This window comes from Penicillium brevicompactum (genome assembly GCF_028827555.1).
Source record: "Penicillium brevicompactum strain IBT 35665 chromosome Unknown utg000003l_segment0_segment0, whole genome shotgun sequence".
NCBI lineage: Eukaryota > Fungi > Ascomycota > Eurotiomycetes > Eurotiales > Aspergillaceae > Penicillium > Penicillium brevicompactum.
The window spans coordinates 644,248-667,410 of record NW_026623206.1 but is presented as its reverse complement, the minus strand read 5'-3'; the positions used below and the strand labels follow the sequence as shown (position 1 = coordinate 667,410).

The following is a 23,163-nucleotide window of genomic DNA, read 5'->3' as shown; positions in this document are numbered from 1 at the left end:
CCTACCAACAATGGACTCATCCTCCGAAGAAGTTCCCAGCCACATGGCTGCCGTCCAGTCTCGCAGCCTGGCAGTCAACTTCATGTGGTCCAAGATGCATTTCTATGTCACAGACTTCGACCCCGAAAACTCCAACCCAAATCTTGTCTACGATGTCAACTGCGACTTTCTAGCCCCGAATCTGAAGTTCAAATCTATTGAACAAGACCGACAAGTCGGCACCGGCACCATCCACGCCATATCTATCAGTCCTGACTTCGAACTTCATGGTTCCAAGGGCACTCTCCGCGCCAAGAGCCGTCTGCGCACTATGTACACCCACTATTCCCACGTATTCTCCGAGACAGGGAGTCCAGCCAAGATGTCCTGGACAAGCAACAGTGGCTTCAAGACCTGGGACTTTATTTGCTGCGACGAGAACCAGAACCCTGTCGCAAAATTCTCCGCCAACGTGTGGGCTGTCAAGCGATTTGCCAAAATTGAGCTCCTTGGACCAAAGGCCCATGATACTGCGGCCATGGACGAGATCGTCGTTGTCGGCTTGACTTTGTGTCATTGCATGTATATGCGCGTCAATAACCCGCTCAACTTGGTTGGCTCGGCCTTTATGCGGTCGGGGAGAGATGCCCACATCGAGCCACCCAAAGAACAACCCGCGCAGCCTGCACAGGGAAAGGTTATCGATTGAATGAGGGATTCGGGCTTTTTATGTATCTTTTTGCTGTGTTCTGCTCCTTTTCTTTACGAACTCTATATATCCAAGACAGCGAGACTTTTATTTAATTGATATTTATGACCACATCACATACCTGTCTGATTTCGAGGCCAGTAGAATCTTAGCATCTTAGCTAAAAGACACCCGTCGACCTAGAAGGTAACAGCCTTCCAACCTTGGAAGGTTGGAAGTGCCCAGGTGGCTCCAAGGTCACAGAATGGCTAACGGTTTGCAATTGGCTAAACAGCGAACCGCGTTTACTTGAGCATTTAAGGTTAAATGAGTGCAATTTGGACATGGTGAATAAGTAGGCAAAAGCGACCGATTTACCCAATGACTAGCACCAGCCGGAGGCCTTCAGCAGGGAAAGCGTCACTGGTGTTTAGATAAAATCGACTGAGCCTACCTGCACTCACCACTACGGAGGTGCTTTCATTTTTAATGGCGCTATGCTCGTCGGCACTGAAATTTGAGACCACATCAAAGTCTACGCTGTGTAAAATGTTAACTTCGGCCTGGAAATACGAGGAATTCCAAATAGATCAGAGAAGCAGTATGGAGGTCAGAACTTTAAGTCTACGAACCATGGGTTTCCCACTCGAAAGAGTCCACGGGTGGTTTATGCCAAGGTCAACGTGGGGTTGATCTCTGAAATACACGAAGGCAGCGTTTAATTTGATGAACTTATTGAATAGAGCATTTCGAATTGAGGAGTTGTGCTGATCATTTCTGGCGATGTGGGTGGGTTAATGGCTATCTGTACGGGCTAGAGGAGGTGGCTTTACCACCAATTCATATCCTCGCTTGCGTTGTGCCTCAGCCTACTATCTCTCAATTTCCAAAGATCTACAGGGTTGACCTTGGTTACTGAGATGCTAAACTAATGGATTGGCAAAATTTTCAGGGCCGGGGAGAATAGTCATGGAGAAATCACGTAAAAAAATCACAATAGCATTGATTTGGAACAGAGTCTCGTTCTCGCTTATACTAGGTAGAAGTGATAGGAGGATTTCATGCATTTGAGATCCATGGACTATTGAAATAGATTCGTCTTGTCTCCATTTCTGTAGATGATCTGTGCGAGAGGGATCTAAAAAGATTCGCACGGGTCCCGTTTATTTGAATTCTACGAGATTTGTGCGTATGATCTCCACATAAGGGCTGGTGGCGGGGGTTTTTATTGAAAAACGATGGGTAGCGTGGCCCTCAATCGCTAGCTGGCATTTCCATGCGCTTAGTACCCACTTTTGAAGGGGACTTTATTCTGTTTCTCGGGACTATACCTTCCACCCTTGATACTTCGCGGGCGTTCACACATTTCATTTCATTTCGTGCTTTTGGATATCCAACGGGCTAGGTCACAACATGGAGACTGTTATATGCGCAGCAGTTTCTACACTCTAACAAAGAACAACGTGTCGGGGACTGAGACATTCCAGCAACCTCGCACGGGTCGTGTTGATCCTCACCTTCTCCGTTTATTCCCGGAAAGTTGCCCGCGCGGCGATCATCTTGGCGCTCGTGCACCGATCGAAGACCCGATCGATCGGGGAAGAAGATCTTTGCGATGCAGAAATGGCAAGGCAACTTCTTAAATGCAATCTCTGCCGGTATACTCTGCGCAGGGAATTGGGCAAATCTCTCTGATACAGTCGTTATCTCTCCTATCTCCAGACCAACATTGTCAGTCCTTACATTCAGTCTTTTCAGTTGCATCTCTTCAACATGGCCTCTGGCATGGCCGGCCTCACGGTCTACAACATGCCACCCTCGCCCCCAAACTGGGATCGCGTGGGAGTCTTTTACATCGCATTTTGTATCACCTGGACCACTCTTTTGGTTGCGGGTATGGTCTTCTGCGCAGTCAATCATCGAGTTCCTATCCTTAGGGTTCGCGGTTTACCACTATCATTCTCGGCCATTGCTCTTCTCCACGTATACTGGATTCTGGGCCAGATCACATATCCGATTGGCGCAACTATGCCCACAGTCCTGGCTTATGATGTCCAGTTCTTCGGCATGGGTGTCTACTTTCCGCTGGGTATTGCACTGTTCCAAGCCTCCAACCTCCGCTTCCTCCACGTCGCCAGAATGCAGAAGCAACAATTCGCCAATCCCGAACTCCGAATCGAACGAAAGTGCAACGGCGCTGAGACCTCGTGGCTGTGCCGGCTCAGGAATATGGATTATATGAAGAGAACTTTGTGCTTCATTACCATCGGCATGGTATTGCAGGTATGACTTCAGCTACTATGACCTCCGAGCCCAGATTCTTACCTCTTATCAAACAAATAGTTTATCATCACAGTCGGGATGTGGTTGGCATGTGCAAAGTACCACCCCACATATGGAATTCCAGGAACAGAGATCCAGGGCGCGACAGTCCCAGAGCAGATCGTGTTTTTGGGCCGAGGATGGGAATGGTGGCCTTCCATGTTATGGCAGGTGATCTGGACATGGATTGTAGGTACTCTAATATTTGCCTTCATATATGCTTGCTTACACATTGCCGGTGCTATAGGCCGCTCCGATCCTCATCTGGAAAGCTTGGGGAGTCCGCGATACGATGGGATGGCGTACCCAAACCATCGCCTGTTGCCTTTCCAGGTATGTCATCTCCACATTTTGAAAATGTATCCGACTAAACGGTTCTTCCAACCAGTCTTCATGCGACACCGATGTTCTTGATCGCATCCTATGTGCCTAGTTTTGCCAAAGTCAATGTTTATTTCACACCTAGCCAATGGTAAGCGTCAACCACAATCTGAGCTGTTTCAAATGCTGATAATAATCCAGGATTCATCTCTCCATCATGATGTGGGAGATATTCACGGTGTTTGTTCCGATCTTCCAAGTCATCAGGGTCTGGTCTTTGAGGAAGAAAACAAGCAACTCAATTGCCAAGTATGGCTCCAGCGCGATGACAACCGTGACTGAGAAACCACCTTCCTCTAAATGGAGCCATGAATCTTCCTCTACACTCGGCGAAAAGGACCAATCGGTCGTTTCCTTTGACGACAGCGAAAGCGATCGGTTGTATACAATGGACGCTCTCGAGCATGTCCTGAGCAAGAACCCAATTCAGCTACAAGAATTTGCTGCATTGAGCGATTTTTCAGGAGAGAACATCGCTTTCTTGAGCGAGCTCGAGGTTTGGAAGTCACGCTGGTCTGAGACGCATTATGCCAAGGAACGATCTGATACCTTCAACGAAGCATTGTGGATCTATGCGGACTTCATCAGTACACATGATGCCGAATTCCCGTTGAACCTGTCTTCGAAAGATCTCAAGCATCTCGAGGCCATCTTCGAGAAGCCCACCCGAGCATTACTTGGAGAGAAGAAGGTAAACCACACGTCGCCTTTTGAAAGTGATGTGACTTCAACACCTCTACACGAAGCAGTCGCTGATCGAGGCGTCTACACGGGTGAGATACCCGACGGGTTTGACATGGATGTGTTCAACCACATTCAAGATCACATCAAATATCTTGTCTTAACAAACACTTTCCCCAAATTCGTGGAGTCAATGCGTCGACGTTCAACCGACACGGAACGCAGCGACTTCTCTGGCGTTTCAGACACTTCCATCTCCAGTTGGATCTCGAAGCAGCGTACCAAGCTCCAGTCATTCATTTAGATACCTCTTCATATGGCCAGCTTAACACTGGCGGCCTATGTTGTTTCCGTGCTTTTCGAGTCCACCCCGACACAAATGCCGGCAGTGAACAAACAGCACACTCAACATTTACTTTCGTGTCTATAGTTATTAACGTTTCATGTTTCAATGATTTTTACCATCTTGTGGGTCCAGGGGTTGAGTGTTGATAGGCTGGCTAAGCCGGGATCCTGTTCAACCGGGTGGATATCATTCGGCGACTTTTCTTTTGACTTTTATTCTGGTCGTCCTGACAAATTGGCTCCCCTGGAGAATTTTTGTAATACGCGCGTGCGGTGCCTGGGCGGAACCACAATTCCCGGGGGGTGTTTTCGCCTCATGCCGTTGCTGTGAAACCGAATAGTTACAGAAAAAGTCTCCAGATGATAAATCAAAGTCTTCAATTCCCCACTGTAGATCAACCCATAAAATCCAGCATGTTCCCCCCTGCTCTACAGCTCTGATCATAATATTCAACTAATATACTTCAAAAATGACTTGGCCCGACGTCTCCGTTAAGCCCGCCGAGGGCATCTCATACTTCACCCCTGCCCAAAGTCCCCCGGCAGGCACTGCCCGTGACCCCCAAACAAGTGGAAAGCCCATTCCCAAGCTATTCAAGCCTTTCACCGTTCGTGGTGTGACATTCCAAAACCGACTCGGAGTAAGTAGTGTCAAAATGATATCCAAGATGCATATCTAACAGACTCATAGTTGGCCCCCATGTGCCAGTACAGTGCTGAGGATGGACACATGACCGCCTGGCACATTGCCCACTACGGTGCGATCGCTCAGCGCGGCCCCGGAAACATGATTATTGAAGCCACCGGTGTTGTGCCTGAGGGCCGCATCACCCCCGGCTGTGTTGGTCTCTGGAAAGACTCTCAGATCGCCCCTCTGAAGCAGGTCGTTGAGTTCGCCCACAGCCAGGGCCAGAAGATCGGTATCCAGCTCGCTCACGCTGGTCGCAAGGCTTCCACCGTTGCTCCTTGGCTCGGTGGTGTTGTCGCCAACAACAACGTTGGTGGCTGGACCGATAACGTCAAGGCCCCCAGTGCCATTCCCTTCGCTGAGGGTGACCCTATGCCCATTGCTATGACCCAGGATGACATCGTTGAGGTCAAGGCCGCCTGGGTTGCTGCTGTCAAGCGTGCTATGGCTGCCGGTTGCGATTTCATCGAGATTCACAATGCCCACGGTTACCTTCTGTCCTCATTCCTCAGCCCCTCCTCCAACCAGCGTACCGACAACTACGGTGGCAGCTTCGAGAACCGTATTCGTCTTTCTCTCGAGATCGCTCAGTTGACTCGCGAGGCTGTTGGTGATAATGTTCCCGTCTTCCTCCGCGTGTCTGCTACCGACTGGGTGGAGAGCGAGAAGGGCTGGAAGCTCGAGGATACCATTAAGTTTGCCGAGGCCCTCGCCGCACAGGGCTGTATCGATCTGATCGATATCAGTACCGGTGGTGTGCACCCCGCCCAGAAGATCACCTCCGGTGCCGGATTCCAGGTTCCTTTCGCCGCCGCAGTCAAGAAGGCTGTTGGTGATAAGATGTTGGTCGCCGCTGTCGGAATGATCAACAACGGTAACCTGGCTGATAAGATCCTCAACGAGGATGATCTTGATGTCATTCTTGTTGGTCGTGCTTTCCAGCGTGATACTGGTCTTGCTTGGCAATTCGCGAAGGATTTGGATGTCGAGATTGCTATGGCCGGACAGATTCGCTGGGGTTTCACTAGCTTCCGCAATGCCTCGGAGTACATTCAGCCCAACTCCATGAAGGCTTCCATTTTCGATTAGATTTAGATACCATATGTTGACCTATTGGTCTTTCGCTTTGCATATTATATATAGACCGTGCTCTTTTGCTCGAGGAAAAATCAAGAACTCTCTTGAAACGAGAAGGAAATTTTCAAATTGTGAAAGCTGTATATCACAGGATGACAATTCATTTAGAGCCCTTGATTACCGCAACTTCACCCAAAACCTTGGAAATTAAGCTGGGGTTAGTTAGCAATTCACTGCCCAGGAAGTGTAAGCATGTTGATCATGTGTGACCTCAAGAGTTCCTTTCCCATGATTGATTGGTGTCAGGTGGACTGGGCACATAACGCTTCGTGATCTCGATTCAGATTACATTTTCATCTGCCCCAAGCAGGATGTTGAGGTACTTTTTCCTGGTAGAAAGCCCAATAACCAAGAAAGAAAAACAAAGAGCAAAAAAGAGACTCCGATAGGGGGAATCGAACCCCCGGCTGTCGTGTGAGAGACGACGATGTTAGCCACTACACCATATCGGATGTTGGATGAAAGATTTGTGGAAAAAGTGTCTCAGAAGGGTTTAGCGCATTTAGTGGTGCGTTCCCGCGCATGGTTCCAAAAAACCCCAATGCCGCCCAAGTACACTCGACAAGCCTCAGTGCCGAGCTCACACGCGGCCAAAAAGTCGATGATAGTTGCTTACAAGATGGTGTAGTTATGTATTAGCTTGATCTCATATATCCATTGGCAAAGGAAGAGAGCTATCATCAACTTCGTGACCTCTTTCTAGCTGTCTTTCTAGCTGTCTTTCTAACTGTCTTTTTGGCTGTCCCTGTCACGTGTAGTGCCCGATTTTCCTTGCCAGATAGCTTAGCAATACAATCATATTCTTTCTCCCTTCTAAGCCGGCCTCAAAGTTGGCAGTCGCCGAGTTCCACTTCGGAACGGTAGTCGCCTCCCCCAGCATGCTGCAAGACGACTGTGCACTCATCGTCGACGTCCAATCCGACACCTCCCCCATCCAGGATTTCAACCACCTCGTTCTGCTCCTACACGACAACGACTCATGCGAACTGGTGTACGTCTGGCAGCTCGCTGGCTTCCAGAGTCGCTTGACGGCCAACCATGATCCTATGAGCCAGGAGAAATGGACAATGTCAGGGGATAACCCTCGACCCTACAACCAAGACTGGGTCGAGACATCAGCGGCCGACGCGCTCCAGGTCCAACTTCTGAATAGGTTCGATCCAAGGGTCCAACTAATTGACAAGTCATCATGATTGGTCGAGAAAAGAAAGTCTTGGCTAAGCCGTGAACAGAGAATTAGGGATTGAGGATATAGTTTACTTTACCGTACAGCCCGTGTCGTACGGGCCCCTGGCTCTCCAACCGGCGCGAGCCAATCTAGCGCAAGTCAATCCGGCGCGAGCCACCCAAGTGTGGGACCTGGGCTCGCCCAAAGCTCAGGAGTGAGCGTCGCTTCTACAGTGACAAGCGTCCCGACAATTCTTACAGCTGCAGCCGATGCAGACTACGCCGTGCCAATCAGAACGGCGGACGAGCAAATCGTGAACGAATCGTTGATGAACCTTCTGAAGATGCTGACAATGCGTATTCCATCTGTGGTCTGTCGATGGAGCTCTGGCCGGAGACCGTTTGATGCGGTGTCTTTCGGTGATGACTGAACTGATTGATTGCATACACGGACGGCTATCTCGTTGCACCCCATACGTTGGAAGTGTTTGCCATCGTGGAGGTAAAGGGGCGATTCAATACAAGGAGATACGATAAGCCAGAATCCTTCTTGAGGATGACTGAGTACGGGCCAGAGATAATCGACAACAGAAGCAATATGCATCACCTCGCCCAAGTCATCATGGACTTCTGTCTGCAAGTCACTGATGATATCAATCGGCTTCGGGGTAGCCCACGTCAGTTAACATGAGGTGGTAGAAGAACTGTTTGGCGGTGTTTGTCCTATTTGCTAGGCTCCTCCCAGGTGTAGATAGATCTGGAGAGCGAGAGCTTCTCTCTCCCTCTTCTCTTCTCCTCGTCTCCCTTTCTACCAATTTACGCTATTGTACATGTCTACGATGTTCTTTTCGTCGATAAGAAAAATTGCCACACGGGAACGATTGGAGCCATGGATGACACCCAAGGGCCCTTGAGATAGAAGACAAGGAAAACGAAAGTCTAGCCAATTCTCTAGGCTTGTTACGTTTTTGAGCTTATTCCTTCCTCTTTTAACTTCTCTTTTAACTTCTCTTCTTACTTGGCCTCTTGCTTGTCTTTAGCTTTTAGGGAATCAATGCCTTTATATTATGATCACCGGCTCGCTCCAGTCTTTGTATTGACATCCCAACATCCTTGAGGTTTAATTTTACATTCAATATTGCTCCTAAGAATCCATAACAAGATGAGCACTGCTATGGGCGACCTGAGATCGAAAACAAGGAAGGAAACTTATGGATCAATTGACCTCTACCCACAGCGAAACTGATGAGAAAGCTAATGAAATCAATGCGATGGAAAAACTCCGAGATAAAGATAAGGAAAGAAAGAGACGGGGGGTTTCGACAGCAAGAAGTAATGTCGCAAAAACTGCTACCCCTCTTATCTTGGTCTGTCTCTATTGATTCCCTTCAAGCACTTGAGAGAGGCAGATATTACGTCATTTCTTGAACGTCTAGATGTCACTTTGTTTCGGTCAACCTTTCTACTACCCATGGACAGTGATGATTTCCCCTCTTCCCCCTTCATGCTCATTTATTCGAACTACCTGTGACTGCCATCAGTTCGTTCTCCATCCATTTTCCTTTTCCATTTCCATCTTCCAACTTCGCTTCATCTCGCTCTTTCTTCGAGATGCATGCGCGAACCAAACCTACGCGGCACCCTGTTCTAAAGCTTCTTTACCGACGATTGAAAAACCACGAGTCCTTCTTTCTCTCCCCTAGCAGCCTTCAAGATCTTGGAATTCAGGCTTCTCAAGTGGATATAACAGATGACGGGATTCTGCAATTCCAACCATGTTTTTTCCGGCCTTACCCGGAGAGAGTCCTTCAATTATACCCACTTGACACTTCAGTTTTGCCCGAGGGCCTGCTAGAGCTCTACTATCAGCCTGAATTTGCTTCTATGTTAGCAAATGTTCGTTTGGAGTACCCAGATGCGGAAGACCCTCTCAAAGTCGCAAGAGAGAAGTATGAAGAATGTGCGTTGGTGAGGTCGCCGGACGACTGGGTGATCCATGCATACGAAACGCAATACTAAATCAGTCGGGTGCACAAAGCCCCACGGAAGGGACGACCGGGATTGTCTTCGCTTCTTGACTTAGGATCCCTTCGAATTCCGCTGTAAGTGGACATTGATGATTTCAGGACCCGGAGTATAGGTGTTAAATATCACAAAGGAAAGAACCATCGAAGCCGATCCTCCAACATCTGAGGTCCGCTCTGGAGGGCCTGTCTGGGAGATGAAGCGGTTGTTGGACAATAGTCACGAAAACCCCCCTTTACCGCATGCGATTATGGCAACCATCGCACATGTCCCCGCCAACTTTGAGCCCCAGAGCCTCACCCTATATGAATTGAGAGCTATCGTGAACATGCTGGTCATTCGCACATCTCACAGGCCGTTCAGGAACTACCCCGTTCATCCAGTAATCATCCCGTACCACGTCGAATTGCAGTCTCATTCTTGCTAACCCCATTTCTCTATCTATAGTTATTGCTTCTCTCTTACATGGGCCAGAAGCACGGAAGAATCATTCAGGCTTCATATGATGAGGAGGAAAAATTGATTCTACAATATTCCCAACTGTGGTGCTTTGAGGACGAGGCTACGGCGCCGGTGGAACCATTTGTTCACTACAACATCAGCCAACTTGTTGGGCTGGAGAGACCACAACTTGATGTTCCATTGCTTAGAGAGTCGGTTGCATCCATGAATTTGACCTAGCTATCTGATGTGGTCTGAAGATAGCACCAAACTCTAGTACCAGTTTCATGCTGAAATCACCTTAGGGAACGTCCTTTGTTCATTACGTGACTGGGGATACTCACAGGTTGATGGATCTGATGGTTTACCGATCATTTTCGTCACAGGGAAGAAGAGCAGACATGTACGGTAAAGTAGTGTATTGTGGGACGAGGAGAGAAGAAGAAAAAGATGAAGGGATGAGAGGGAAGCTCTATCTAGTTATATCAACTGGTGGGAGCCTGGTAAACCAGGCAAGCACCTGCTCCAACAGATCCTTTAACTATTCAAACCTTCGTTGGATGAGCCGTTTCCTCTTCCTCGAGCTTCTTGGCCAACTGTCGTCTTCGAGTATCTTTGAGTAGAAACACCAAAGCGAGAATAGTGCCGAGAGCTGTCAACCCGACAGAGAACCAAAGAGTACCCCGATAACCATGGAGCAAGTCTGCCTCGGTGCGTCCGCCATTATTAATTTGAAGCTCAATAGTACCAGCAAAACCAAGTCCCAACGATATGCTGTAGACAACAATTGTCATGATCACACTTGATCCCATACCCTGGTACTGTCGAGGCACTGCGCTCGCGAAAATGATCGTGGCAGCAGGCAACGATGAATCCATTGCAAAAGTTGCAATGATAGTGGCAAAAAAGAAATAGGTCCAGTATGTCGAGTGTACGGGTCGCAAGGCCATGAGAAGAGAAGTGAGAAAGTAGCAAAGCATTGCAAACAACATGATGGATGAGGCTGGAGCCTTGTTGATTATTTTGCCCACGACCAACGCTGTCGCGATACCGGTAATAAGGATAGGAGAAAGCCAAGCAGCCAGCTGAATGGGAGTTTGACCACCGATATTGAGGCATATTCGGATGACGTAGAAAAGCTAGGCACATCGTGAGTTTGTCATAGTTTCGGGGCCAAGATGAGTACTTACCCAGATGCCGAATGTGGACCAGCCCGCTGCGGTGCACCCAAAGACAAAAGCGATATCCGAAGTGAGGACAGCGACTGGTAGAATTGGATAGCGAGCTATGCGAAGTTCAATGTAAAAGAATACCGCCAGGAACAGGAAACTGAGGATCAGGCAAACGTAGACGTAGGGCTCGTCCCACGTAGTAACTAGACTCTGGTTCCATGCAAAGTTGAACAGAATCAGAGCTGCCACACCGCTTGCGCCTCCCAGGACGTCAAGGCGGTCCAAAACTTCGCGGATCGTTCGTCGTTGCTCTTGCCCATTCTCGATAGGCATGTTTGGAATTGCAAAGATAGCGAGGACGAAGAGAAAAGTAACCCCCAAAGCCTGGCTCCAGTAGATCCATGGCCACCAAGCCATGGCGAAGAGGGGCCCAAAGAGGAGACCTGCCATTGCACCAACTGGGGCTGATGCCGCAAAGCATGCAAACCCCATGTTTCGAGGACGCTCAGAGAAACATTTTCCCATGATGGCGAGTGCATTAGGCACAGTCAAGGCAGGGCCAAGGCCTTGTAGGACGCGAGCAAGGATGTAAACGGGGTAGCTGGAGTAGACAGAGACTCCTGCCATCATGCTCGTCAAGGCAAGCCAGCCCATGCCGATGATGAAGATTGCCTTGTTGCCAAACTCATCACCCAGACGCCCTCCGACCAAGACGAATGTACCCAGAGTCAAGCCGTAGCCAGATATTGTCCATGAGAGTTTGCCGGGATCGGTGACGCCAAAGGACTCTCCGATGATTTCGAGAGTTGTGAGGCTGTTGCACAAGCCCAACTGATTGGTGAACATAGACGCACACACCGTCATGATGAAGATGGTCCGCTGTACCAAGCTGTAGCTATCAGCGATGTATATGTATTCATCGTTTGCAGTCTGTGCGGAACCTATACCTAAATTTCTATAGGTTAGTTGATGAAGCAAAAAGGCCTTCGGGGGTTTCGGGATAAATTTGGAGGCTATTTACCATCATCCTGAGTAGATGACGGGGCCCCGGGGGGATGCAATGCAGTTTCTTTCTCTTCTGTAGATGGACTGCTCATTGTAAATTGGATTGAATTCTGAATGTAACGATGGGGCAGGAGGTCTACGGCAAGAAAAGAAGAGAAATTAATTACGAATGATGAAGGGAGACGACTAAAGATATCAGTACCGCGAAAATCCTCTAAAGGCACAATGCAAATGCGACCTCCTTGATGCTGTTTACGGTGCAATTTGTCAGATCAAATATCCGAAGTAAGAAGAGTGTCAACAGTACAGATTACTACATTGCTAAAAGTCTCCGTTGTTCCGTCCCCGACTTTCTTACATAAACCATTATCCCTGTTTGTTCCGCTATGCAGCATGCATATTGCCCCTAGTTCAGATGATCCAGCCATTCTTTCCCTTTCGGACTGGGCTTCCCGGATCTTCTCCCATTATATGTCTGGTTTTAAGATATCTTACTCCTACATGGCTGAATTGATCCGTGCACCTGAGAGCGCACCCAAACGCGCCCTTCTTCAGTATGCACAGCATGGCCCCTGTTCCTCGGAATGACAGGAGCTGTTCATTCGGGCAAAAAGACAAAAAGACAAAAAGAGAACTCCGATAGGGGGAATCGAACCCCCGGCTGTCGTGTGAGAGACGACGATGTTAGCCACTACACCATATCGGATGTTGGATGAAAATTTTGTGGAAAAAGTGTCTTAGAAGGGTTTAGCGCATTTAGTGGTGCGTTCCCGCGCATGGATCCAAAAAAACCCCAACGCCGCCCAAGTACACTCGACAAGCCTCATTATCGAGCTCACGGGCGGCCAAAAAGACCATAATAGTACCTTATAAACAGGATTATTTATCTATTGGCTTAATCCTATATTTTGATTGTTAACGGAAGAGAGTTATACTTTTTAACTCACTTTTTAACTGTCTTTTTAACTGTCCCTCTAACTAATTGTCGAGTAATCATAATTGGTCGAATAAAGGAATTCATCTCATTAATGATAAAGCCTTCTTGGCCATTTCGGCTGTCCATTTCTCCTTGTTGAGAAGGAGGGTTACCATCTGGTTCCATTCTGTGTAAAGCCCGAACAAAATTCTTGTTGTCGTCCCCCACACATAGGTCGATCAATATACCTAAGGCGCCTCCGGCAATTCGGCACATTCATAAAGCACGAACATTCCATTATCATTATATGTTTTCCCGACTTGGGGGCATAGGACCTACCCGTGGGAAGAAGAGAGAGGCCCGTAACATCCGAGAATATCCATAGGACAATGAGTTATATGCATTGAGCCCACGGGTAGACCTGAGAATGTATTTGTGACGGAAGAAAGCTATCATCGAGAATTTATGATTGCTCTTGTATCGCAAACACTGTCGTGCTCTCTGTCATTCTTTGCGAGCGGTCTAATTGAAGGGCAAAAGAGGATCAGGAGCTGTGGTGTAAGTTGATCGGAATCAAAGACTTTGCCGTCGGATTTCGTTAAGGTCAAGTGTGACTTTTGGATGGGTCCATAGAGCCGAGAGTTCCACTCCCATTGCTCGATTGTGATTTGAAGCTTTTTGGTATGAGCCTTCACTCCGATGGACATTTCAGCCTGTCCTCGCGCTGGATTTACCCAGGAGTGGACACCAAAGGCGAAGCCTTGCGAAAGTCTCTGACGATGCGACTTGTAAGACTACCGAGCAGAGGGTTTTTAGTTGCATTAGGGGGTGGTCGTCGTGGACCCCATAACCTGTCTGGCTCTTTGATTGTGCCACCTTTGCTATGGAATGTTGGGCAAGCCCATGAGAAAATTGCTTGATGTAGGTCCGTTTGCCGAAGGGCCAAGTTGACCATATGTTTGAAAGACGCTGCGGCTTGGTTGTAGGCTGGGAGAGGCATCTTCACGACGAGGATTCTTGTTTTAGAGTGAAGGATACCCTATGATGAGGAAGAAGATCTGTTTTCAAACCATGGAAGTTGTGTAGGAAAGTCAAAGGGTGAATGTGAAAGTCAGATGATAGCCCTGGGTGCCTTCCGTCTTTAGCGACATCGTCTGAGATTTGTTAAGAACTGGGTGCAAGAAAGTGACCACCCTGACACCCGCTAGGAAATTACCAATGGAAAATCAACAACAATGGAACACCATTCCAGCGTTGTCGTGGTTAACGCCAGCAGCCATCCCCTGGCGCTTAATCACCCAAGCGGTGTTTCAGCCTGGGTAGTGGCGGGTGAACTTGCCCGGCCATCTGTCGACTAGATTGACAACGCGCTTCTCCCATCCCTTCGCAACTTTCATCTTTTCTGTCTGCAATCAACCCAGTCACCGAAGTCACACTGCTTTTACCAAGCCAGGACGCCTCTCCTATACACTTATTTCCTCTATCCCGATGGAGAATATTGACCTTGATCCCTCGAAGCGATCAGACTTGACACAGAGCGAAGCGGATATTTTTCGCATTTTGAACAAGGCCTTGACATCTCTAGTCGACCCCGCCGCGGCATCGGCATGTCTGGCCAGGTCCCTGCGGGCGCACATCTCCTCGCAGGCATCTGAATCTTCAAAAATCGCCTCTGCAGCTCTGTGGGAACTATGGGCCATAATACTGGAGGTTGTGTGCACTGTACATATCGATCATCCGTTGCATGAGGTCCTCATCGCAGCTGTTGATGATCTCCGAGGGGAAGGTGGGGCGGTTGTGGGCAGCGATTTGAGTAACAATCCCCACCAAACAGGCGACTCGATGGTGAGCTGACATCTTTGTGTCAACAGACCTCACTAAAATGGGAAGATCTACCTCGACTAAGCATGTATCTGTTTGACAAATGGGCAGGTAAGCAAGCTCAAAGCCACAAGTTTGTTCTCTGCGCGCAATTCTAACATCAAGGAAGACCCCACAGATCTCGACGACCATTCATCCGAGGATATTGAAGCCTGGAAGCGGTTCAACTCATTTGCTTCTCGCCTTGTCTCTCATGACTTTCAGTCGTGGATCGTGCTTGCTTACTGGGAGATAGCCGGCGGCCTGGAGACTGTTCCACAAGACGCAACCGTGTTTGAGTGCAAAATCTGGGTCGCGACGGAGTGGTTAATCCAATGTGGGACCATTCTCTTCGAAGACCTAAGTTCCACTGAAGAATTGGATGCTCGTGAGTTGGCATCTGTCAAGCCTGGGCCTTTGTGTCAGGACATTTCCCCACACAGCGTTCAGAGATGGGATTTCTGGCAGTCAAGGCTCGTGGAACTCGCCAACAATAAATTCTCCAACGAAACTGCCCTTGAGGACTTTTCGCTGAGTGCATCCTCCCTGTCGCGTCTCGAGCAGGCTATTACCGCGACACATAGATCGCGGGATAGAGTTGGAACTGAAGGGCGAGCATCAAGAGACGAAGATAGCAGCGAGACTGTGGGTAATTGAAGGCTTTTGGGGAAAAGCAACGCTCGACGGAAGACATGATGATATGCAATGTTTTTATTCGACCATAACGTTTGGTTGATCCATACATATATCATAAGCCCATAGAGCTGAGTTATGCTGCCATATACGGATGCCACCTCATTGAGAATGCGATCGAAGACCGTCATAGATCTCGATGACTCTTCAGTGGTGATGTACTTGTTTACGTGAGCTTGGTTTGCTATCGGTGGTGAAGCACATGCCTCGGCGACGCGGATGAATCGAATCTAATTCGGGATGCCGAAGCTCGGTTTGCTGATGTAAGTTGGGATGAATATCTAGGTAACGCTTGGAAGCGTGGATGTGGGTGCATATCATTGACGCGAATGTAGGTTGACATGTGGGAATCCCCGTCCTCGGCACGTCAATAGCGTGGCTCCCCCCGGAGGTTCTACTTTGTGGGGCGTCTCGGGGACAAGGGCCGCCCCTGGGGTTGCCTGCCCTCCCCGAGCTATTGGAATTGAAAACGATACGTTGCGAAAAATAAAATGATCCAAAGAAGGGCCCAGAACCTGTTGACGGAGACAGAGAGAAGAAAGGTCGGAAGCACGAAGACAGGAAGGAATCGTAGTTTCATGTATTCTGGGAGACCCCAGGATAGAAGGAGACAGTGTGTGAGTGAGGAAGAAACTCCGGATCTACGACTATCTACCTGCGGGGAGACTGGCTCTATGACAGCCACGGGCTCCCAGAAGAAATGTAGTAACTTATTGATGCCATCGAGACTAGGACCTGGACAAAGAAGAGAGAGGGAAGAGCGAGAGAGACAGGGAAAATGTTTGAGAGTGCAGATAGTTCGAAGTAGGTCTTCAGTGAGAAGCAGATACTCTCGTGATCGATCTGGATCTCGCGCTTATGTCTCCGTAGGCGGTAGATTGCTGCGTCGATTGGGCCTGCACCCTGGCAACAAGCCATTGGACAGTATTGAGCCCTGACCATCCCGGGCTTGGAGGACAGTAATCTTGACCGTAAGTATTTTTGGCTCCTTCAACACTGGGGCCATGCTGCATCTATTTCACTGAGCACAAAAAAAAAAAAAGACATTGTACCTGGTATGGTTCGGGAATATGACCAAGCGAGAAAGATGACGGACGAGCCTCGAGCACGGAGTACAAATCCGGATCGCTCTCAGGCATCATGCACTCGATCTGCTTAATAAATAAATAACTGCTCCGTAGTGGGGTTGCGTTGATCTTGCATTTCAACGTCTAGCAGTGCAGCGGTCTCGCCGATGCTTGAGTCATATCATTGGGACAAAGAAAGTGCTCCGGCTGTAGGCTCATGCGGGGATACAAGACGCACCAGTAACAGACAGACTTGAGACGGAGTATTAGCGCACACGCTTATCTAGTACATGTGACCTGTTTGACCAGTGGTAACACACGGTGCCCGTTGTAGACGGGGTGACCGTTGACATAGTATGGAGTACGGAGCAATGGGGCGCATCATGGAGCGATCTTTTGTTGGCCATGTGGTCTACGATCTCAGTGAGAACGAGACTCCACCGCAGATGAGTCGAGCGTTTTTTTTGGCAAGTACCTCCTGAAAGGCAACATGGAGTAGAGAGTACGGAGTACCCCAGGGCCAAAACCTTTGCCGCCGATCCTTAAGCCTCTTACTAAAAGTGGTAACAGTACACATGCATACAAATGGACCCTTCCGGATCAATTACAGTTGGGTCCACTCTTACCCAATACCCAGCTTTAATTGGACAAAATCACGGAAGGCCATTCCATAGACAGAAGCCGGTAAAGAATAGCAGAATAGTTACAGGGAAGTAATACCGGCCGTTACACGGCGCGTGGACGCACTCGTGGCTGACCCGCATATGCCAAGATCTCGAAAGGTACGCTTCCGGGGCCGTATTCACCCGGATCACCGAGCTCCGCCACTGCCGTCATTCTTGGCACGGCTAATCAAGCCCTCTCAAGCCCTCCAAGCAATTTTTTGCGCCGCTTGCGCTCCCGCTCCAACTTTCTTTGTTTGCACCGTCAAGAACCCTGGGTGAGGCCAACTTTGCCCTTTTCCCGCAGCGCCACACCGCACCCGCCCAGACGCCGATCGGGGACTGAGATCTCACATGCTCAATTAGAAACTGGGTGAAGCATACGCAACGGGTGACCCAAGGCTGCCGAGAAGTTGGAACGCCGAACAATGCACAACTCAGCTGATGCCTTGCAAGCAATTGAGAAAGGGAAGTATTAAGTACGGAGTACTCCACACTCCACACGTCGTTCGTGGGCGGCGCACCTGGAGGTCCACGCGTGAGCCGAGACCAACGCGCCTTTAATGTCCGATTTTGTAACCTGAAACGTCTTCATTGGTCACCTTAAGCAATGTAACAGCAAAATCCCACGCGTTTCCTTCTTGTCTCAGGCAGTTACTAACACTAGGCGAAAGTCCCCACTTTCCTAAAGGGGCTTTCAATCCAACCCAAAGATCCAAACAAAACTTCGGAATCCTCGAATCCATGTTTGTCTAATTCGGTTTATTTCCCGTGAAGTGATAATCAGGGGTTGTGCAAGTTTCAGCATTTGCAGACACGATCTAGAATTTTCTTACTCGGTATATCTTCAAGTAAATGGAGTAGTTTCTCTGTGGTTAAAACAAAGGATGAGTTCCGAGTATGGGATCAAACCACCATCAAAGATACAAAGGGCTCTTGGAAAGTACAGCGAACCTGATGTCATTGCCAATATCTTGTCCAGTGGCTGTAAGCCTTGGTGACTCCTACGTAGTTGTCGGCATTGCTTATTCAGGTACAACCGCCCGGGCGTTTTCCGACTACTCATGGTTTCACATGACAAAGGAAGGGATCTGTGACATCGAAAAGCCCTCAGCCGTTTGAATGGAACTTGGCTGCCCATGGAAATGCACTCAATCTTGCCATAATATAATCACAATGAATGCTAGGCGAGATTAAAAGCGGGCGCATTTGAGATTTTTTTGCTTCTTGGCGTGGGGACAAGACTGAAGCCAAGAGTCGAGAATCTAAGCTCCAGGAACTCATTCTAGTATGTATCCCGGATGTACACTACTGGTTGGTAAGGGACAGGGCCGAAGTAATTTCCTGGAGACTCCGGACCTTTCAAATATGACAGTTCCCCAGAAACCGTTTGTTCAATATATACTCGGACAAATAGGAAGATTTTGGCGTAATTCCTCCATAATTACGCACTGCAGGGTATGGCGATACCGAGTCGGTTCACCTGCTAGTTAAGCATCCCGCGTGAGTCGGAAAGCCGACTTAACACAAAAAAGCAATTTAGCGAAATTGCACCGGTCCGTGTGCCCTGTGCCGCGCCGCGATGGGTTTAGGTGTCATTGGTTCGACCCTTGAACATATGCAGCGGCGCAAACTTTGTCTAACGCCATTGAGCCACTTGGCGAAAACTTTTCGACGTCACTTTGGGGCTAAAAGCTTGCGACGTCATGTTGGGGCGAAGATATCTTGGCGCCTCTTAGCACGCCGTGATAGGATCAAGCATATGCACGATGTACATACCCTGTCAAACAGATGTGAATGAAATCTTGATGAGTGAGAGAAAAACTTGGGATAATGCGGCTGTCATACGTTGTAACCTGTCTCAATCAATAGTGGAAAATTGGAAAAATTGGACCTGATGTGTCCGAATTGGTAGCCCGCGCGACAACCCGTGGGCCCCGCCAAGTCCCCCGCCAAGCGCCAAGCGTCCCCCGCCAAGAGCCAAGGAGAAGGCTTTCTCCGCGTCTCTCCGCATCGGGAACCGCAGAGCCTTCGCTGGACTTTCCCGTTTGGAGTCCGACCATGGTTGCAGCATGAATCGGATAATTCACTTACCGTATTCAATACAGCCCCCATGGAGGTGCATGCTATAAGAGCGACAGTTCCTCCCCCCGGACCACGGTCTTGTTCCCTTTCTGTACTACGCTTTCCCCAACTTTGTTATACCCCCCACAACCTGACGGATCTTACTTTGTCTGAACCGTCAATATGTGGACGTCCACATGCGGCCTGAGTGGTCGGCCGCTCCGGTTGTTTATCACCTTTACCGCCGTCGTGGGTTTCTCGCTCTTCGGATACAACCAGGGTATGATGGCTGGTCTACTCAACGGAAAGGAGTTCGTGCGCTCTTTCCCCATTCTCGCCATGCCCGCAGAGCCTACCGCTTCGGAAAAACACTACATCGATGTCATTCGCGGCGCTGTCACCTCCTGCTACGAGCTTGGATGCTTCTTCGGCGCGATGTTCTCCATGTTCTTCGGTGACAGACTGGGCCGTACTCGCCTCATCGCCATGGGTGCCAGCACCCTCATCGTCGGCGCCCTCCTTACAACCGTCTGCTTCACCGGTAGCTGGGAGGTCGGTCAGTTCGTCATCGGCCGTGTTGTATCAGGTATTGGAAATGGTATGAACACAGCCACTATCCCGGTCTGGCAATCAGAGTGCTCCGGTGCCCACAACCGAGGCTTCTTGGTCTGCTTCGAGGGCGCCATGATTGCTGGCGGTACTTTCATTGCTTACTGGGCTGTCTTCGGTCTCTCCCACGCCGCCGGCAGTGTCCAGTGGCGATTCCCTGTGGCGCTCCAGATCTTCTTTGCTCTGATCGTCGCCATTGGTGCCTTGCTTCTCCCCGATTCGCCATCTTGGTTTGTGAAGAGAGGATTGGATAAGGAGGCTTGTGAAGTCCTTGGAAAGCTCAAGGGTGCTTCTCCCGACTCTGACCAAGTCCTGTACGACTTCAACTTCCTGAAGACCGATGTTGAATCTTCAAAGAACACCCAGTCAAGCTGGAAGACCGTCTTCACTCGCGGCAAGACCCAAGAGTTCCAGCGCATGCTTATCGGTTGTTCCGGTCAGTTCTTCCAGCAATTCACTGGCTGTAACGCGGCTATCTACTACTCAACCCTCCTCTTCGAGGAGAACTTGCACCTGCCAAACTACCTGTCTCTGATTATGGGTGGAGTGTTCGCCACCGTTTACGCTATCGCCACCATCCCGTCCTTCTTCATGATTGAGAAGGTTGGTCGTCGCAACCTGTACTTGATCGGTTTCCTCGGTCAGGGTCTGAGCTTTGTCATCACATTCGCTTGTTTGATCGATCAGAACGAGAACAACGCCAAGGGTGCTGCTGTTGGAATTTTCCTCTTCATCGTCTTCTTCGCATTTACTCTGTTGCCTTTGCCCTGGATTTACCCCCCGGAGATCAACCCTCTCCGCACCCGTACCGTTGGTGCCGCGGCCTCGACTTGTACAAACTGGATTTGCAACTTCGCCGTTGTCATGTTCACTCCTCTCTTCGCTGGACAGAGTCCTTGGGGTGTCTACCTCTTCTTCGCGCTGTTCAACTTCCTCGGTCTCATCTTCGGATTCTTCTTCTACGTTGAAACTGCCGGCCGTGAGCTTGAGGAAGTCGACATCATCTACGCCAAGGCTCACGTCGAGGGCAAGATGCCATGGCGGGTCGCCAACGCCCTGCCCAAGCTCACCTTTGAGCAGATCACTGAGTACTCTCGTGACCTGGGCCTGGACACCAACGACCACAGCACCGTTGAGAAGAACGAGCTTGGTCTCAGCAGTGACAGTGGTCACGAGATCGAGGAAGTCCGTGAGAAATGATCGTCTTCTCATGTTGGACTTTCTATAGTTGTGATTGAAGGTGATGATAATATGTGACACTGGATGTTTCCTAATTTATGTTTTGAAGTTTTTATCATCTTTTTGGTTTGCCTTCTTGTGAAGGAGTCAAGATTCACGTGATAGAATTGATGACAATGCTTCTGGCGTGTATATATACAGACAAAGAAGAGATACTCTTACCGATACCATTCAATATATGATTCTACTTTGCTGGCAATGCATTTCCCTCTCTTCCCCAAGGCTACTCCATACCTCTTAAATCTTACCCACTGTCGATTCCAGAGCGGTTGATCAGACTACGGGAAGATCTCAGAACTGCCCAGGTGGTTGGGGTTCCAGATGTCCCATTGAGGCGGTAATTCATGGTTATTGCAAAGGCTTGAGCAAGCTCCTCCCAGATCCATGGATAGACTCATGATAAAGGGAGAATCGACACCTGCCAGGTGTTGAGATAAGTTCAAAATGGGCCTTCAAAGGCCGTCGATGCGCGAATGACCTGCATGGATCTACCTGCAAAGCCTTGAGACGTTTCATTAGGCTACATTTCCAACTGGTCGGAACTGAGCTCAGGGGAATAACTGTTTAGCTTGTCTTACCTCGAGTCCATGCTTTGTCAAGTCCACGTCATGTGCAATATAGATCAAACATAAATGTCGAGGAGTAGGATGAGGGCCACGTCTGATGCATAACCCTGAAAGATAGATTGGAAATCTAGGTGATGGAGGCCTTAGAATTGCGGCTCCGTATTGTTGATACGTGAAGAGGCGTTCACGTCTCGAGTCCTGCCTGTGCTTTATCAATTCATTGTTCTGTCTCCTTTTTCCTTTCTTCTTTTCTTTCTCTTTCCCACGCCAATCGATTGAACCAGGTCAATTGCACAGAACTAGCCTCTTGTGCTCTTGATCCTTCGTCGGCGTTGAAACACCCGTTTACCTTCAATCGCTACCATGCCGCGAAAGAGTAGGAGTCGTGAAAGCATGTACTGCAAAGCCTCACTGACCATGTTTCCGCATCAAGATCTACCCTTCTGGGGAAAAGCCACCCAGGGTGAGAAGCCCTCAAAGCTTCAAACCACTGAGCCTGATGGCAACAAAGAACAAGCATCTGCCAGCTTCTCAAAGAAACGTGTTTCTGGTAAGTAGTGCATGATGAAGCATTGTCGTGACACTCGTGTGCAGGCATTAACACTAGCATTCACAGGGACTAAGGGCCCGAAAGTCAATGTTACGGTCAATGCTGTCGTGATCGAGGATTATGCAAAGGCCAATCGCAAGGACGAAGCCCAGAAGGGAACTCAAACTCCAATCTACCCGGATCCCACCTATGGCGAGTTCAACAAGGCAGACGAGAAGCCTGGCTTCTGGGCAAAGTGGGCTGCCGAGGCTTCATGGGAGCTTGGAGCTACTGATCTCCACCAGCCTGGCACCTTGCTCAACCGTCTCAGCCGGATGCCACTGCAACGCGAGCCGATCCTCCAATCTGACACCGAACACCGCAAGCGAGCCAAACTCAGCGGAGAAGAGTTTGATCACCAAATCGGTCGTCATAAGGACCAGATCAATGCATTGATTGGCCAAGCTGTGGGAAAACGACTCGACTCCGACAACGCTTGTGAGCGCTGTGTGTCGCTGAATGGCAAGTTCAACGCGTGCGTTAGCGTTCCTGGCATGAATGAGTGCGCCAGTTGCACCTGGGATTTGCAGTGGAAGTGCACCTTCGCCAACCGAGGTGAGAAGAAGCAAGGCCTGGCGCCACAGAATGGGATTTTGAACGAGATGCTTGCCTTGATGAAGTCAATTGACAGCATCGAGCCTCAGGATCAGGAACACGCTGCGAGACTCGCCTTGCAGAAGCAATTTCTGGCACAGCAGATCTTCGAGGAAGCTGAGCGCCTGGGATGCTTTTAAGTGATCGATGCAATTGCTCTTCTAGCATATGAAGCAGGTTAATTCTGCCAATGGAAGATGTCATGAAACTTTGAACTTCTTGTGATGATGCGTAGACGGCAACCCTGCATTCTAGCCCATCGCTCAAACAATC

At 49.2% G+C, this 23,163-nt stretch overlaps 9 protein-coding genes across 9 annotated transcripts; 8 read left to right on the top strand and 1 right to left on the bottom strand.

Moving 5' to 3' along the window:
• Nucleotides 1–10: 10 nt before the first annotated feature.
• Nucleotides 11–688, top strand: N7506_004130 (uncharacterized protein; the record flags this gene model as incomplete). The annotated part of the gene is made up of 1 exon (XM_056953425.1): nt 11–688. The coding sequence occupies one exon, from the start codon at nt 11–13 to the stop codon at nt 686–688; it is 678 nt and encodes a 225-aa protein (XP_056812314.1).
• A 1,752-nt stretch (nt 689–2,440) lies between these two features.
• On the top strand, nt 2,441–4,355 carry N7506_004129 (uncharacterized protein; the record flags this gene model as incomplete). The annotated part of the gene is made up of 5 exons (XM_056953424.1): nt 2,441–2,950; nt 3,011–3,178; nt 3,237–3,322; nt 3,378–3,461; nt 3,512–4,355. 5 exons carry the CDS (start codon nt 2,441–2,443, stop codon nt 4,353–4,355), a joined length of 1,692 nt encoding a protein of 563 aa, XP_056812313.1.
• A 511-nt stretch (nt 4,356–4,866) lies between these two features.
• N7506_004128 (NADH:flavin oxidoreductase/NADH oxidase) lies at nt 4,867–6,173 on the top strand (the record flags this gene model as incomplete). Its single annotated transcript, XM_056953423.1, has 2 exons — nt 4,867–5,037; nt 5,088–6,173. 2 exons carry the CDS (start codon nt 4,867–4,869, stop codon nt 6,171–6,173), a joined length of 1,257 nt encoding a protein of 418 aa, XP_056812312.1.
• Nucleotides 6,174–7,099: 926 nt separating this feature from the next.
• On the top strand, nt 7,100–7,794 carry N7506_004127 (uncharacterized protein; the record flags this gene model as incomplete). Its single annotated transcript, XM_056953422.1, has 2 exons — nt 7,100–7,327; nt 7,549–7,794. 2 exons carry the CDS (start codon nt 7,100–7,102, stop codon nt 7,792–7,794), a joined length of 474 nt encoding a protein of 157 aa, XP_056812311.1.
• Nucleotides 7,795–8,999: 1,205 nt separating this feature from the next.
• On the top strand, nt 9,000–10,094 carry N7506_004126 (uncharacterized protein; the record flags this gene model as incomplete). The annotated part of the gene is made up of 4 exons (XM_056953421.1): nt 9,000–9,352; nt 9,413–9,490; nt 9,552–9,795; nt 9,861–10,094. 4 exons carry the CDS (start codon nt 9,000–9,002, stop codon nt 10,092–10,094), a joined length of 909 nt encoding a protein of 302 aa, XP_056812310.1.
• Nucleotides 10,095–10,399: 305 nt separating this feature from the next.
• On the bottom strand, nt 10,400–12,123 carry N7506_004125 (MFS transporter; the record flags this gene model as incomplete). Its single annotated transcript, XM_056953420.1, has 3 exons — nt 10,400–10,993; nt 11,045–11,973; nt 12,048–12,123. 3 exons carry the CDS (start codon nt 12,121–12,123, stop codon nt 10,400–10,402), a joined length of 1,599 nt encoding a protein of 532 aa, XP_056812309.1.
• Nucleotides 12,124–14,435: 2,312 nt separating this feature from the next.
• Nucleotides 14,436–15,464, top strand: N7506_004124 (DUF3632 domain-containing protein; the record flags this gene model as incomplete). Its single annotated transcript, XM_056953419.1, has 2 exons — nt 14,436–14,792; nt 14,880–15,464. The coding sequence occupies 2 exons, from the start codon at nt 14,436–14,438 to the stop codon at nt 15,462–15,464; spliced, it is 942 nt and encodes a 313-aa protein (XP_056812308.1).
• A 4,012-nt stretch (nt 15,465–19,476) lies between these two features.
• On the top strand, nt 19,477–21,102 carry mfsA (glucose-inactivated glycerol proton symporter STL1; the record flags this gene model as incomplete). Its single annotated transcript, XM_056953418.1, has 1 exon — nt 19,477–21,102. The coding sequence occupies one exon, from the start codon at nt 19,477–19,479 to the stop codon at nt 21,100–21,102; it is 1,626 nt and encodes a 541-aa protein (XP_056812307.1).
• Nucleotides 21,103–22,124: 1,022 nt separating this feature from the next.
• Nucleotides 22,125–23,030, top strand: N7506_004122 (DUF3716 domain-containing protein; the record flags this gene model as incomplete). The annotated part of the gene is made up of 2 exons (XM_056953417.1): nt 22,125–22,257; nt 22,324–23,030. 2 exons carry the CDS (start codon nt 22,125–22,127, stop codon nt 23,028–23,030), a joined length of 840 nt encoding a protein of 279 aa, XP_056812306.1.
• Nucleotides 23,031–23,163: the final 133 nt, after the last annotated feature.